Below are 15304 nucleotides of genomic sequence, written 5' to 3' on the forward strand. Positions count from 1 at the left end.
GATTTTATATTGTTTTCAGGCGAGCCTTGACAAAGCCCTCATAGGCCTGTATCAAAAACTGCAGGTCCGTCTGGATTTATACTTGAAATAATGACTTTAACCATTGGTCGAACCGGTTGTTCCGAATAAACGAAAACGGCCCTCGATCTCGAAAAGTTCTCTCACCTCTTCTCAAATTACACTGGTTTGGGGTGTTTAGCTTAACGTCCTATCATTTATAGAGGTGTCAGCGTTTAAAGGTAGTGGAAATTAAGAGTGCCCATGCAGAGAAAAACCACCGATGTGTGGTCTGAGTACCTGGTAATTGCCGGTACCCCATGGGGCCACATGGAACTCTGGAGCCAGAGGTGGATAGCATGTGGTAATATGACAGGTTAAAATTATTCCGACTTACTACCACAAGCCCTCCACCTCTGGGTCCAGTTTGAATCCTATGTGGGAAGATGCCAGGTACTGACCACTGGTTGGTGATTTTTGTCTGGCACCACTTAACCAGGCACATCCTTGACAGTTAATAGGACGTTAAACTAATCAGACCAAACCAGCTTTTGTATAACTGTTAGTTTATGAAATGTTCATATAACCATATTTTCAAATGGCAGTGTTTAACACTTTTAAAAGGATAAATGTATCATCCTTGGTAACCCACTGTCAGCAATGTATCGTTTATTAACGTTAGTGTATATATCGTCTGGGTTACTGAGGATGAAAAGTATGAGCTTTAATGGAAACAGCATAACAAACAAAAGATATGCACTTTCAGACGTGACTTTATTTGGATTTTATATGACCACATTCTCACAATAAATTATAATTGAAGCTAACATAAGATGTCTTAAACTATCACTTCTTTAAAATAAATGCCGACACATCAAGGAACTGTATAGTTCTTTAATTCACTAGGGATTAACTTTCGCTATATTCCCAGTTAAGTTTATTAACTTGTTATGCCTGTGAATAAATATGAAAGCATGAGATAACCTGTAAAGCATATATCACTGTCACTTACCGTAAATTGGGATATTTTGGATGTGGTTATATTTTGGTGTTTGGCATGAAAGCGCCAAAATTTAACACACCAAAATTTTGTTACGTATTTATTTGTTTGTATATAATAATACATCTAAATGCCATTTATTAGGTATGTGAACACATACTCTCGGATAAATTGCTTGATCCTGTTACATAAACATACATTTAAGGTATGTGCTGTCAACCGGAAAAATAATGTTACCTGCACGAGTCTTTCTCTTGTGTAAACATGTATATAATTAGATGTGTGACTTTTCATCATTTCCAATATTTCAAAGGGTTGTCTATGTATCGAAAAGGCTTCAAAACTAATAACAATGGGTTTTTTCATTATCACAAAATCTATGTGGATAGACAAAGTAAATCTTCAGACCTTTTTTTATTTTATCAAATCAAGTTAATGCCAAAATTATATATGGCAAAGAGAAACGCCAAATTTAAATGCATCAAAATTTAACCACCCTATTTTGATACAATAAAGGCCAAATTTTCCTGAAGCCAAAATATCCTAATTTACGGTATTCACAAACTCGCAAACATTTCTCCCTGCAGATTACAGGGTAACATCAAAGAGGAGACAATCTATTCAAAAATAAGACTTGTAATTCCGCTAAACTATGATACTCTTCATTATGCATGAATACAAGAGCATATCGTAGAACATCATAGTGGAGTGGAATTATATACAAGTCTGGTTTTAATTAGTTTTTCCACTGCAAATCAAAACAACTATAGAGTACAGTATATGACAATATTAGCCTATTAGCTCCCATAACACTATCTTGACATACTTCACTCACAGGCACCAAGGAGCATGTTTTTTATGATTTTTTTTTTTTTTCTGATAAACTTTACTTCTTAACACAATAGTGACAACTTCACAGAAATAATATCTAGCTACTTTTTACATTACATGTCCTTTTAAAGTCAAAGTTCAACACAAAATAAATCTTTAAGCCACAAGCAGATGTTAAGTTAGTGGAACAAACATTTGAAGCACCATGTTTAAATACTGGGTTTGATTTCAAAGGAGAACTTTTGTTAGCATAATAATTAATTTTTCTTTGTTTTCATACCAAATCTGGCTTTCTGATTGGCCAATATTTTTTTTGCATACCACTATGAAAAAAAAAATCCGAGAATGGAGCGAAACCCCGACGTTATTGTGAAGTCACAATAGAGACATTGATGTTGCGTATTGATTCGGAAAAAAGAACCCTTGAAAAACCACTGTAATGTTACATTTAAACATACTTCATTTGATCAAATAGAGTATAAAATTAATTATAAGTATTGATGTCACTATTTTTTAATTTTATCGGGGTATGAAAAAAAAAATTGTTTGCAAACTTTCGTGAGAATCCGCTACGCGGATTCACACAGTTTGCAAACAATTTTTTTTTCATACCCCGATAAAATTAAAAAATAGTGACATCAATGCTTAGATGTTTTTAAAAGTTGAAAGTTTTCATTTTTAGTTACATATATACCCTGTTGTAAACATAGCATGCAGAAACCTTTCCATGAAACACTTCTTTCGAAGTTACATTTTGAATTCATGAACTTGTACATTATGCAATTGTATACATACCCGGTAATAGTAATGCCTACCTAGCTCAGATGTGTGATCTGAACTAGTCACAATAATATATACCATAACATAAATATATTCCATTTCTCTGACAACTATTATACTGCACTTTAAGCAATACAGTAAAATAGCTTTTAATTTTTGAGGACAAAAATGTACAAATTTGTTGCCCTCTGAAAAAAAGGCTTAATGTATTTCACTTTGAAACCGTTACTTTACAATGAAAAATATTATGCATCAAAAAGATGATTGATATTGACATACTGTCTAACCTCGTTAATTTCAAAATAGATGGGACTACAGTAATGCTTCAAGTTATTCAAGTTTTCATATCAAGCTCACTTAAATATAAAATGAAAATTTAAGTTGAGGCCAACGTAATATGTTGAACGCAGGGTCTATAAGATCTCCTACTTTCAGCCAGGCTGACAAGCCGACGATTAGGTTTGTATGAGTTAATTTATTTTTTTTTCAGTTTCATAGCCTATCAACAGGTCATTTAGGGCTAAACTATTTCATTTGTATCTTCAAAAAGTAAAATAGATTGAATTAATAAGGTTTGACAGTATTTAAGAATTCTTATGGTCCATAGATCATTGCTCCACTTTCACATCTTCCTTATACTCATGACATATACTAGTCCATTCATACAGGCTCATGGATAAAATACCACTAAATGCACTTATATAACAGAGCTAATAAAACAGCGATCCAGCATGTGATTACCCTTCCCATGACCTTGATTTGTGAGTAAATAATGTCTTCTCATGAACTTCGAACAAAACCATTGAACATCTTCTGATTTATCCGAGGTACTTTCCTTTGTTTAATACCATTACCTGGTAGTTCTGTAACGACGCAAGATGAAGGGAAGTACAATGTCACTCTGATAGATCAGAATGCACATTTTTTACTGGCCTTTAATCAGGGGGAAAAATCAAAATAATTTTTTAGTTGAATAAATGATTAAGTGTTGTTATTAATATGCAATCAAAGTATAGAGAATTTTAGAATGGAAGAAATTCATTATGACTTGTGCTAGTCAATGGTTTGACTTGATGACACTTTGAATACTGGTAGAGTTAATTGGTAATTAATTGGCGATCGGTAAATCAAAGTCTCCCCACATCACAGTATGGACCCTATACACCAATATATATGTATAACACTAACAACAAGTAGCATATCTTATAGATGAAACATTAACACATCAAGAAGTAAAAATGGAGATCTAAATCATCAATGGTCTTCAACAAAAATATTGAATATTGTAACCTAGGACAGGAAAACATGTTCACAGACATTTTGGAGATGTCTATGTGACATGTATCCACAAGTTGTGAAAATGTATATATAGAAGGATTTTTTCTACAAATTTCTACATGAAATCACATATCAACATAAAGTAATAGCGATATCTTAATCAAATCCTCATGAATAGGTTTTATAAAGCTTACATATAGCTACTATGTGTATGGCATCATAGCTACATTTATATTCTGTGGTCATAAACATGTATACATCTACACAACAATATATATACAATTGTCTACATGCTCTAGCAACGGCCAGCCATAGCAACAGCAGGTAGTCATAGCAACAGTAAATGATCATAGCAACAGCCAGTAGTCATAGCAACAGCCAGAAGGCATAGCAACAATTAGAAGACTCAACAACATTCAGTTGAAGAAATGGCCAGTAATTGTAGTAATATGTCACAAGTCCTAGCAACTGTCAATGAAAGCAACCCAATATATATGTAAGGTTGACCAATATAAATCTAGAGATAACTTAACAAGAAGGACAATATTATCAATACATTCACAGTACAGAAAACCTGTGCAATAAGACAATCTTCCATAATTGTGTTAAGTGGTACCTTATCATAACGACTCTCACTGCTACAACATAAATCCTTCATATCTGTACAGTTACAATTACTTCAGAGGAAAAACAAACAGAAACAATAAAGATTATGGGGGCTAAGACAGATCGGGAAGGGATGTACATACTGGTACTTCGAAAATAGATGTATCCTTCAATTCGTAGAGATCCAACATCAACAAAGTACATAAAGATTCAAGTACCTGCTACTAGTAATATTTTTTCAAAATACATTAATCATGAATTTCCACACTATTCTTTGAAATTTCTCTAGCATCTTTCACTGACGGTCTAGTCCGAGCATACACACTGGACATACTACAGTACTGTTACTATGCTTCGGGTCTGAATCTTTTCCCTTTGCTATTCTTTTGACTAGTTCAATCCATGATAGAAATATTGATGTAAAGTGTTTGGTTCCTAATCATATTCTTGACTATACACAGGCACTCAATAGAAAGTCTCATTTCAAAAAAGTCATATATTTTCTTTGCAGGATGTTTCATGTAGATACATGCTCCTACTTCAGAAGTGATGCTGAGAAAATTCTGTTCAGATTGTGTGTTAGCACTGAACAGAAAATACAAACATTTTGTTGGTTTGTGACATCACATCAGCATAACGAGAATAATATGAGAATTCAAAATTCTCAATAAGTTCAGTCTTATGAGACTGGAGCCTGAGACCGGTAGGTAAGAAAGTACTGTACTAAATAAGGTTTTTCTGCTTGACTTATCAAAAATACTTTGTGATAAAAATACCTTGGTGATTTAGACAGTCCATCCTAAAATCAAGACTCTGAGTGTACATTGTTAGAACAAAATAGATCGGGCGATAGTCCTATCGTATCGTTTCCCTATCTCACACATCCTGTGACAATGTCACATACTGATTCTGGTATTAAGACCTTTTACCACACCTTAACATGGTGATTGAGTGACAGACAATGTTTTCTAATTGAGATTAAACTGCAAATGAAAATATACTGAAAATTAATTGCTGGATCTTTTTTTTTTAAATCAATTTCATATTCATTTTTTGAAAATCAATTTCCGTCAAAATTTGTATGTATACCAAGGTAAATTTTAAAGTCCAGAAATAAACTGCTACAAGTACTTTGATTTTATTAGCATTTACCATATTTCTTTTGTTAAAAATACAGTATACCTGTATCTATAATATAATTTTGAGTCAAACTCATAAACATCAGAATATATACCGTATTAAATTTTAATATGTTGATTTCAATATGTTTTTATTATTGTCAACCAAATTTTGTTGATTGGTTCAATTTCAATAAATTGAAATACAATTGAACAACTTGCTATCCCTATGTAAGTTCTCACCAATTAGTTAGATCCGTATCATCCAATTGTCTTCCTATTCTAATTAATTTACACATTTCAGGTAGTGTTTACAGTATTCATCAGTTCTGGATGTTCCAAGAGCAGAAATGAACATGAGTTTGCAGCATTTTAATTCTTGTGAACCAAGATCAGATCTCCGGGTTGTCAGATCTAAACACAACACAATGTAGACTATATATATATATACTTCATACAGAATATCCATCCCACAGACATAGTGGATTTCCTCGTACATAACCTGCAAACAGATATTCCGTATCTGCCAATCTGCGTAGTTACAGTTTCTGACAAATCTTTGCCATAAGATACAGGACAAGTTCGTCATCAGGTTCTGAATTCCAGCTTCAAACCGTCAACACCAAAATTGGCAAGATTGTGACCTTGGTATATAAGGAGATATACCAGTCATCTGTCTTAAGAGAGAGCAGATGATAAAATACCCGTCATGGGCCTCTCATATCAGGTAACCTGTGGGGGCCCCCTAATCCAGATCTTCCTGTTCCCCAGTTGCTCCGCTGGGGTTGGTCATATTCTCCATCAGTTCCAGGACATGTTCGACCGGCTGAGGACGTCCAGACTCATCGACACGACTCGGCTGTATGATTCCCTGGCTGTGAAGAGTCAAAGAAAACATTTCAAAGTATGAAAGGTATCTATGGTGGCACATTCAGTATACGCATTTTACAGAATTATCTGCTCTTGTGGGTAGGTATTAATTGTGACTTCACATGTTTGCTAGTATTAAGTTGTACTTTTCAGAGAAAATGATGTGAGTTGTACTTACAAAATAATAATGTCACAATAGATACCTACCCTCAAGGGGGGAATTTTTGTAATGTGCAAAGATGAAATTAATACATGCATGATAAATATATTTTGAAATTGAATTAATTAATGTGTCTTACAAAATGTATGACATGGCTAAACAGGCCAGTTATATGACCAATTTAATTTATAGTCAAACTGTCACATAAGAGCAGACATTGTAGTCATTACACACTGAAATCTGTCTATAAAGAAAACCCATGGAACACGAAAGATATGGTCTATTATAGCAATGTGTTTATAATTTAATTTGTATAATCTCTGGCTAGGAGAGGACTTATGTAGGCCTAGCCTGTTGCCCAATCCTATTGATTTATCAATACAAGAGGCCCAGAGGGCCTGTATCGCTCACCTGGTTTGTAATGCCAAGTAATGTTCTGAATACAGGTTTATTGTTTCTTTTCTGAAGGAATTTTAATATTAACCCCCTATTGGGTCCCACCCCTCCTGCCCCCAGGGGGTCAGAGCCAAAGTTCTGTTCTCCTTACCCTAAAGATGTTTATGGCCAAATTTGGTCACAATCCAAGCAAAACTCTAGGACAAGTAGCGATTTTTAGGATTTACCTCTATTTCACCTATTGGGCACCACCCGTCCTGCCCCCGGGGGGCCAGAGCCAAAATTTATACAAGTTCTGTTCCCCTTCCGCCAAGGATGTTTGTGGCCAATTTTGGTTACATTCCATGCAGAACTCTATGACTAGTATCAATTTAAAGGATTTACTTCTATTTCCCCCTTTTGGGCCCTGCCCCTCCTGCCCCCAGGGGATCAGAGCCAAAACTTATACAAGTTCTGTTTCCCTTCCCTCAAGGATGTTTGTGGCCAAATTTGGTTACAATACGTGCAGAACTCTATGACTAGAAGCGATTTAAAGGATTTACCTCTATTTCCCCTATTGGGCCCCGCCCCTCCTGCCCCCGGGGATCAGAGCCTAAATTTATACAAGTTCTGTTCCCCTTTCCCCAAGGATGTTTGTGGCCAAATTTGGTTACAATCCATGCAGAACTCTAGGACAAGTAGCGATTAATAGAATTTACCTCTATTTCCCCTATTGGGCCCCGCCCCTTCTGCCCCCTGGGACCAGTGCCAAAATTTATACAAACTCAGTTCTTATTCTCCCAAGGATATTTCTGACCAAATTTGGTTACATTCCATGCAGAACTCTATGACTAGTAGCGATTTAAAGGATTTTACCCCTATTGGGCCCCACCCCTCCAGCCCCCGGGGGCTAAGAGCCAAAATTTATACAAGTTCTGTTCCCCTTCCCCCAAGGATGTTTGTGGCCAAATTTGGTTACAATCCATGCAGAACTCTATGACTAGTAGCGATTTAAAGGATTTACCTCTATTTCCCCTATTGGGCCCCGCCTCTCCTGCCCACAGGGGGTCAGAGCCAAAATTTATACAAGTTCTGTTCCGCTTCCAAAAAGAATGTTTGTGGCCAAATTTGGTTACAATCCATGCAGAACTCTATGACTAGTAGCGATTTAAAGGATTTACCTCTATTTCCCCTATTGGGCCCCGCCCCTCCTGCCCCCAGGGGGTCAGAGCCAAAATTTATACAAGTTCTGTTCCGCTTCCAAAAAGAATGTTTGTGGCCAAATTTGGTTACATTCCATTCAGAACTCTATGACTAGTAGCGATTTAAAGGATTTACCTCTATTTCCCCTATTGGGCCCCGCCCCTCCTGCCCCTGGGGGATCAGAGCCTAAATTTATACAAGTTCTGTTCCCCTTCCCCCAAGGATGTTTGTGGCCAAATTTGGTTACAATCCATGCAGAACTCTAGGACAAGTAGCGATTAATAGAATTTACCTCTATTTCCCCTATTGGGCCCCGCCCCTTCTGCCCCCTGGGACCAGTGCCAAAATTTATACAAACTCAGTTCTTATTCTCCCAAGGATATTTCTGACCAAATTTGGTTACATTCCATGCAGAACTCTATGACTAGTAGCGATTTAAAGGATTTTACCCCTATTGGGCCCCACCCCTCCAGCCCCCGGGGGCTAAGAGCCAAAATTTATACAAGTTCTGTTCCCCTTCCCCCAAGGATGTTTGTGGCCAAATTTGGTTACAATCCATGCAGAACTCTATGACTAGTAGCGATTTAAAGGATTTACCTCTATTTCCCCTATTGGGCCCCGCCTCTCCTGCCCACAGGGGGTCAGAGCCAAAATTTATACAAGTTCTGTTCCGCTTCCAAAAAGAATGTTTGTGGCCAAATTTGGTTACAATTCATGTAGAACTCTCTGACTAGTAGCGATTTAAAGGATTTACCTCTATTTCCCCTATTGGGCCCCGCCCCTCCTGCCCCCAGGGGACCAGAACCAAAATTTCAACAAGTTCTGTTCCCCTTCCCCTAAGGATATTTGTGGCCAAATTTGGTAACATTCCATTCAGAACTCTATGACTAGTAGCGATTTAAAGAATTTACCTCTATTTCCCCTATTGGGCCCTGCCCCTCCTGCCCCTGGGGGATCAGAGCCAAAATTTATACAAGTTCTGTTCCCCTTCCCCCAAGGATGTTTGTGGCCAAATTTGGTTACAATCCATGCAGAACTCTATGACTAGTAGCGATTTAAAGGATTTACCTCTATTTCCCCTATTGGGCCCCGCCTCTCCTGCCCCCAGGGGGTCAGAGCCAAAATTTATACAAGTTCTGTTCCGCTTCCAAAAAGAATGTTTGTGGCCAAATTTGGTTACAATTCATGTAGAACTCTCTGACTAGTAGCGATTTAAAGGATTTACCTCTATTTCCCCTATTGGGCCCCGCCCCTCCTGCCCCCAGGGGACCAGAACCAAAATTTCAACAAGTTCTGTTCCCCTTCCCCTAAGGATATTTGTGGCCAAATTTGGTAACATTCCATTCAGAACTCTATGACTAGTAGCGATTTAAAGAATTTACCTCTATTTCCCCTATTGGGCCCTGCCCCTCCTGCCCCTGGGGGATCAGAGCCAAAATTTCAACAAGTTCTGTTCCCCTTCCCCCAAGGATGTTTGTGGCTAATTTTGGTTACAATCCATGCAGAACTCTAGGACAAGTAGCGATTTAAAGAATTTACCTCTATTTCCCCTATTGGGCCCCGTCCTCCTGCCCCCGGGGGTCAGAGCCAAAATTTATACAAGTTCTGTTCCCCCTCCCCCAAGGATGTTTGTGGCTAAATTTGGTTACATTCCATGCAGAACTCTAGGACAAGTAGCGATTTAAAGGATTTACCTCTATTTCCCCTATTGGGCCCCGCCCCTCCTGCCCCCGGGGGGTCAGAGCCAAAATTTATACAAGTTCTGTTCCCCCTCCCCCAAGGATGTTTGTGGCCAAATTTGGTTACAATCCATGCAAAACTCTATGACTAGTAGCGATTTAAAGAAAATGTTGACGGACGGACGGACGGACGGACGGACGGACGGACGACGGACGCCGCGCCATGACATAAGCTCACCGGCCCTTCGGGCCAGGTGAGCTGAAAATTGGTCAAAATCTCTAACACTCTTTCTTTTTTCTTCTAATCCTGTCTTTGACTCCTTTCCTTAATATTCAGTACAATATAATTTTTCTCCTCATCTCCAAACTCCTAATTCGTATAATTTTTTTCTACGTATGTACTAGAAATTTAAGCTTCGTATTTGTATGTATGTGAATGTATACTGTATGCATGTGTTAAATATATGAGTGTATTTTTTTTTAAAGAAAGTATGTATGTGTTTGAGAGTCTATTGAGTGTATTTGTATATTTAATTGTACTGAATGAAAATCATGAATAAAAAGATAATTATAAAAAAAAAAAAATTGGTCAAAATGAAAATGTGGTCTTTACATATATGTCAAACTGTATTAAAATTGCCATTTTGGGACCCTAAGAAAGTGGTCTTTTCCAGCAGGTGGTCTTTTTACAGAGGTGGTCACTAAGACAGGTTTGAACACCTTTAAATACATACCACTGAAGTTTGTGCATCATGTTGACTAGCTTCATGGCCTCAAATTCTTTTTGTTCTTCACTCATTCCTTCAAATGGATCTGGTTTGTCTTGCTCCCATCTTCCTGTCACAGGATTAACCCTAAAACAACAACAGACACTATTTATATTCATTATCAACAAAATCCTTATATATTCTGTTTACTTTTTTCTATTGTCTTTTTTTTAGGATTTTTTTAAATCTTAAACTTGATTTTTAATCTTGGTATCCTTTAGATCATGAAACTTGAGTTCACTACTACAAAAGGTTTGTTGTGTGGAATGGATCCATTGGAACTGGACTAATTGCTGCTCACTATATAACCATAATATTCTTATAATAAAGATAATGTTTTTGCCATTTTGCAGGACAATATTGAGGTTGTGAAAAAGATATTATGGGGAGGGGGGGGAAGTAAATTCATATGTACTCTTATAGAAGACTGAGAAATTCTAGTTTGTGAAAATTTAATTTTCTTGCAAATAGTCAAAATTATAAAAGTTTTGACCATGGAAAATAATTTACAGCATTGTATGACACAATGTATGAGGTATTCTAAGCTTGTTGAGCAGTTCTGTACTTACTGTACATATCAACATTAACAGAATTTCCTCACATATGTCCCAAAGCATAAATCTTTAAGTTTTCATCTTAGTTGCCAATGAATTTTCACTTACTCAAAGAATATTTCACATAGTAAATAAGAAATTATTTATTTACATGTCTTTCGCATGACTACTGACATTTCAATCTTAATTGCCCCAAATTCTTTATTTACTCAAAGATTATTTCCAATTGTATCAAAGAAATGACTTATTTACATGTCTCTCAGCTGACTATACTCCTCTGTGTCCGAGTCATCAGAGTTACTGGAGTAATCTCCCCCTGTCTTCCCTCCAAGCAGCAGACCTCTGTTGGCTAACAAGCCTGCACTGTTCCCATAGCCTGTGTACTTCACCATTCTATTAACTGAGGGGATATAACAGACAAGCATTAGACATCACAACAAGAAGAGGGAGGGGGAATTATTGCTACATTTGTTTCATAGCTTGATAAAGTTTAAAAATGTCAAATCTTACATTCGGAGTCATTTTATCCTAAAAATACAAACTGGTAAAGTTATGACTAGGAAAACATTTAAAGTTCAGAGAAACTAGCAACATTTTCTTGTGTTTCTGAGTTGTCATTTTGTCCTTATCTGTCAATATCATATTAACATTACACTTCTGATACTGTATAATAGGATTTGTGACACTTCACGCATTAATCTATGTTCTCAGTAAAATAGATCCTTACCACTCTCTTTGCACAAGACGAACAAGAAGTCAGCAGCCAACTCCTTTACATCTGTGACTGGTGATGTGAGCAGCTTACATAGCCTATAAACACACAGGACAAAGTTTATAATACTAAATATAGATACAAACTTTATAATCCCTGTAAGTATGCAATTTTTATTACAAATATTTCACCCATCCAATTACATACATTTCATTGTGATTTTGTTGTTGTGGTTCTTCTTTCTTTTCTGAATTCACAAGTGATGGAAAAAGAGAAGTGTTGTAAGGGAGATCACTCACATATTTCTAAAGCAGAACTCACTTTTTTCTTTTCTAAAGTAGAAGTGATGGATAGGAGATAAAGTAGAAATGATGGATGGAAGAAAACTCACATATTTTCATAGCAAAAGTGATGGAAGGGAGATCTAGATAACTTACTTGTTTCTTTTCTAAAGTAGAAGTGATGAAAAGGAGATAACTCACCTGTTTCTAAGTGTATCACCATCCTCTGGCAATTTCTTCACTTCATCTTTCAGAGGTGGCAGCACCTGTAATGGATATTTAAATTGATTTTTAAAATGAAAATGTTCTTAAAACAACTACATAAAAAGTTAAGTAAAACCTCAGAAGGATGATCTTGTGTTTAAGATACATTGGACTGTAAGCATCATGATCATATAAGTGGTGAATAAAATCATGATAAACACAAAACAGTTCTTGATTTGGCAACAAATACTATTAAAAAGTTTAAAAGTTTTTGTATCTAATAAGTTGCAATCAACATGATAAAACATTAACTTGATATTTAATTTTGTTGTGCGTCTGGTGAAAGGATACCAAGTTTGTCTGAACAGGGAAAGACTTGCATAAGATGTCTACTGATGATATGAGTATCTAAAGCTTAAGTTCTGTAATTTGGAAAAAATAACAGTTGAAATTGTTTCTGAAAATGTCAAAAAACCATCCTAATTTCACTATACCTTGGAGCGACAGAACTTGCGGATAGCTCTGTTAGCTCTACACGTCTCACACAGGCAGTGTAGAATGGGAGCCAGACTTTCTTTCAGGGATTTCATCGGCTGCAACACAAATATAGAAACTAAAGCATTTACAGGTACATTTCAGGTATGAAAATCTTTAAGTTATTATAATTCAATTTCGCTTGTTAGGAGCTTTTTTATTGGCTTAAAAATTTACTTTATCAGCCCATCCAAGAAAAAATGGCATCGCCGTTTGTAACGTTGCTTCTGATTGGCTGAGATGACAGCGTAATGATTTCATAGACAAAAGAGTCCCAAAATGAATTTTGAATATTGAAGAGATTATCTTTAGTAAATTGAATTATAAGGATTAATTTGAAAAGATTTTTTATCTTATGGAGATATCTCACAAAAATCTGAGTGTACTCTCATGATAAACTGCTGAGAACACTCAGATTTTTGTGTTATATCTCCATAACATAAAAAATCTATTCAATTTAATCCTTAAACAAAGCCCTACTACATTTCCAAAGTTAATCAATATTTATCATAAGATAAATTTACAGCACCAAATAAATGCCAGATTCCCTTTATAAATAAACTGTAGGCTAATAACCCTAATTTGTTTTGTGCCATAGTGATAGTCAATTACTGGGTGTAACTATGACGATGCTAGGAAAGACAACTCACCCTATCGGAATTAACATTTATATATATTTCTTAAAGTTTTGGTGAAGCAATGACAGCATTAATATTAATAACGTTTGGGACATTATGTAAGCTTAAAGATGCTCCACCGCCAACAGAGAATAAACAATACTCATCCTTTGAACAATAATTGGTGTTTAATCGTTTATATACATGTCTAATTAACTAGAAAAAAATAATAATATTTAAGGTATTTAATTTTGCTTTTGGTTCATGTGCAATCTGTACTTCATTCCATTTAGGACATAGTGTCGAAGAATATTTCGAGATGCAATGAATTTTTTTAATATTCATCTGCCCTTGTTTGGATAGAGAAAAAATACCATTTGTTAGCGGTGGAGTATCTTTCAGGCTATCTGTGATCATTATTTATCCATTGTTGAACCAAATCAACATTAAAGTTCTCGAAGATCCAATTATTATTACCACATCTAGCCTGTTGTAGAGGAAATCGAGAAGAACGATGACTGCCTCCATGTTTTTCCCATCAAACTCGACATCTTTGTTCTCCATGCCGCTGACATCTATCTCATTGAGAGGGATGAGCAGCTCTTCGTAACAGTCTCGTGGGATGTTTGTCAGTAAGTTAACTGTGTGACTAAAGAACAATACAAAATAGTCAGTAATGGAGCCTTCACATTGTATTAAAATTGGTTTTAATAATTTGACTTTTATTTGTATATTAAAAGATCTATAGTTTCATTAAATATTATGACAATAAAGACTTACCGTATTCGACCCAATAAGCGCCCATGTCCCTATAAGCGCCCCTCCCCTTTTTTGAGGGCTCAATTTCAATTACCCAGGCATAAATAAAGACCCAAACTACACAAAACTGTATAGATTTGCAATAATTTCGTCTGATTAGCACCTTTCCATTTTTTTTCAATTTTTTAAACGCCCTGGGCGCTTATTGGGTCGAATACGGTACTCATATTTAAGTTATCATTAATATTTTCACAAAAGACCACCCCAATTTTTTTCTCTTTATAACTAAGTGGTTTCTATTAATTGTGCTGAAATTTGCCATTTGGAACCCTAAGCAAAGTGGTCTTTATAAGCAGGAGAGGTGATCCCTACAGGAAGTTTTGACAGTAAAGATGTAACAACCACCTCTAATCTTTTATATGTCAAAATTATAAAATCCTATGGGCCACAGTGGCCGGGTGATTTACATAATATGACATATCACCACTAGTCCTGCACCTCTGGATTTCCAGTTTAATTCACACATAGGGCAGCACCACAGGTTGTGTGTTTTCTCATGGTACAGCAGCATTCCTGGTACATCCTGAATAACGCTAGCTGTCAAAATAATGTAGGACATAAAACAAAACAACCAATGATTACCTGGTATTATTAACACAAGACAGGATAACAGGTCTTACCTCTGAAGTTCCTCCTGACGGTCCTTACTCTGTGTCCTACACATCAGTAGGTCTCGCAGGACGCTGACCAGCCGCATAAAGTGGGCCTCCTCTTCCTGTAGGGATATCACAGTAGTTTTATCATCTACGCACTACATCACTTTAGAGAATTACACAATCAAGAGATTAGAAGCTAATTTTCAGAACAATTTACATTGCATCAATAATATTTTGTCATTCCTATTTTATAATATTTTACTTGCCTTACCACATTTAGTTTATCATTTTATTGTGCATCCTCTTTTTATATTTTATATATA

General features: G+C 36.1%; 1 protein-coding gene across 1 annotated transcript in view; it reads right to left on the bottom strand.

The window, feature by feature from the left end:
• Positions 1 to 752: 752 nt before the first annotated feature.
• Positions 753 to 15304, bottom strand: part of LOC138329199 (synembryn-A-like) — a 28948-nt gene continuing 14396 nt past the window's right edge. Inside the window, exons 8-15 of the mRNA XM_069276013.1 lie at positions 15006 to 15100; positions 14044 to 14215; positions 12910 to 13008; positions 12413 to 12477; positions 11946 to 12028; positions 11471 to 11618; positions 10632 to 10751; positions 753 to 6485 (exon numbers count right to left, since the gene is read on the bottom strand). Of these exons, the coding sequence (XP_069132114.1) occupies positions 6356 to 6485; positions 10632 to 10751; positions 11471 to 11618; positions 11946 to 12028; positions 12413 to 12477; positions 12910 to 13008; positions 14044 to 14215; positions 15006 to 15100 (912 nt within the window). The 3' untranslated portion in view covers positions 753 to 6355. The remainder of the gene's footprint in view (positions 6486 to 10631; positions 10752 to 11470; positions 11619 to 11945; positions 12029 to 12412; positions 12478 to 12909; positions 13009 to 14043; positions 14216 to 15005; positions 15101 to 15304) is intronic.

The sequence above is a fragment of the Argopecten irradians genome, chromosome 8 (genome assembly GCF_041381155.1).
Source record: "Argopecten irradians isolate NY chromosome 8, Ai_NY, whole genome shotgun sequence".
Classification (NCBI taxonomy): Eukaryota; Metazoa; Mollusca; class Bivalvia; order Pectinida; family Pectinidae; genus Argopecten; species Argopecten irradians.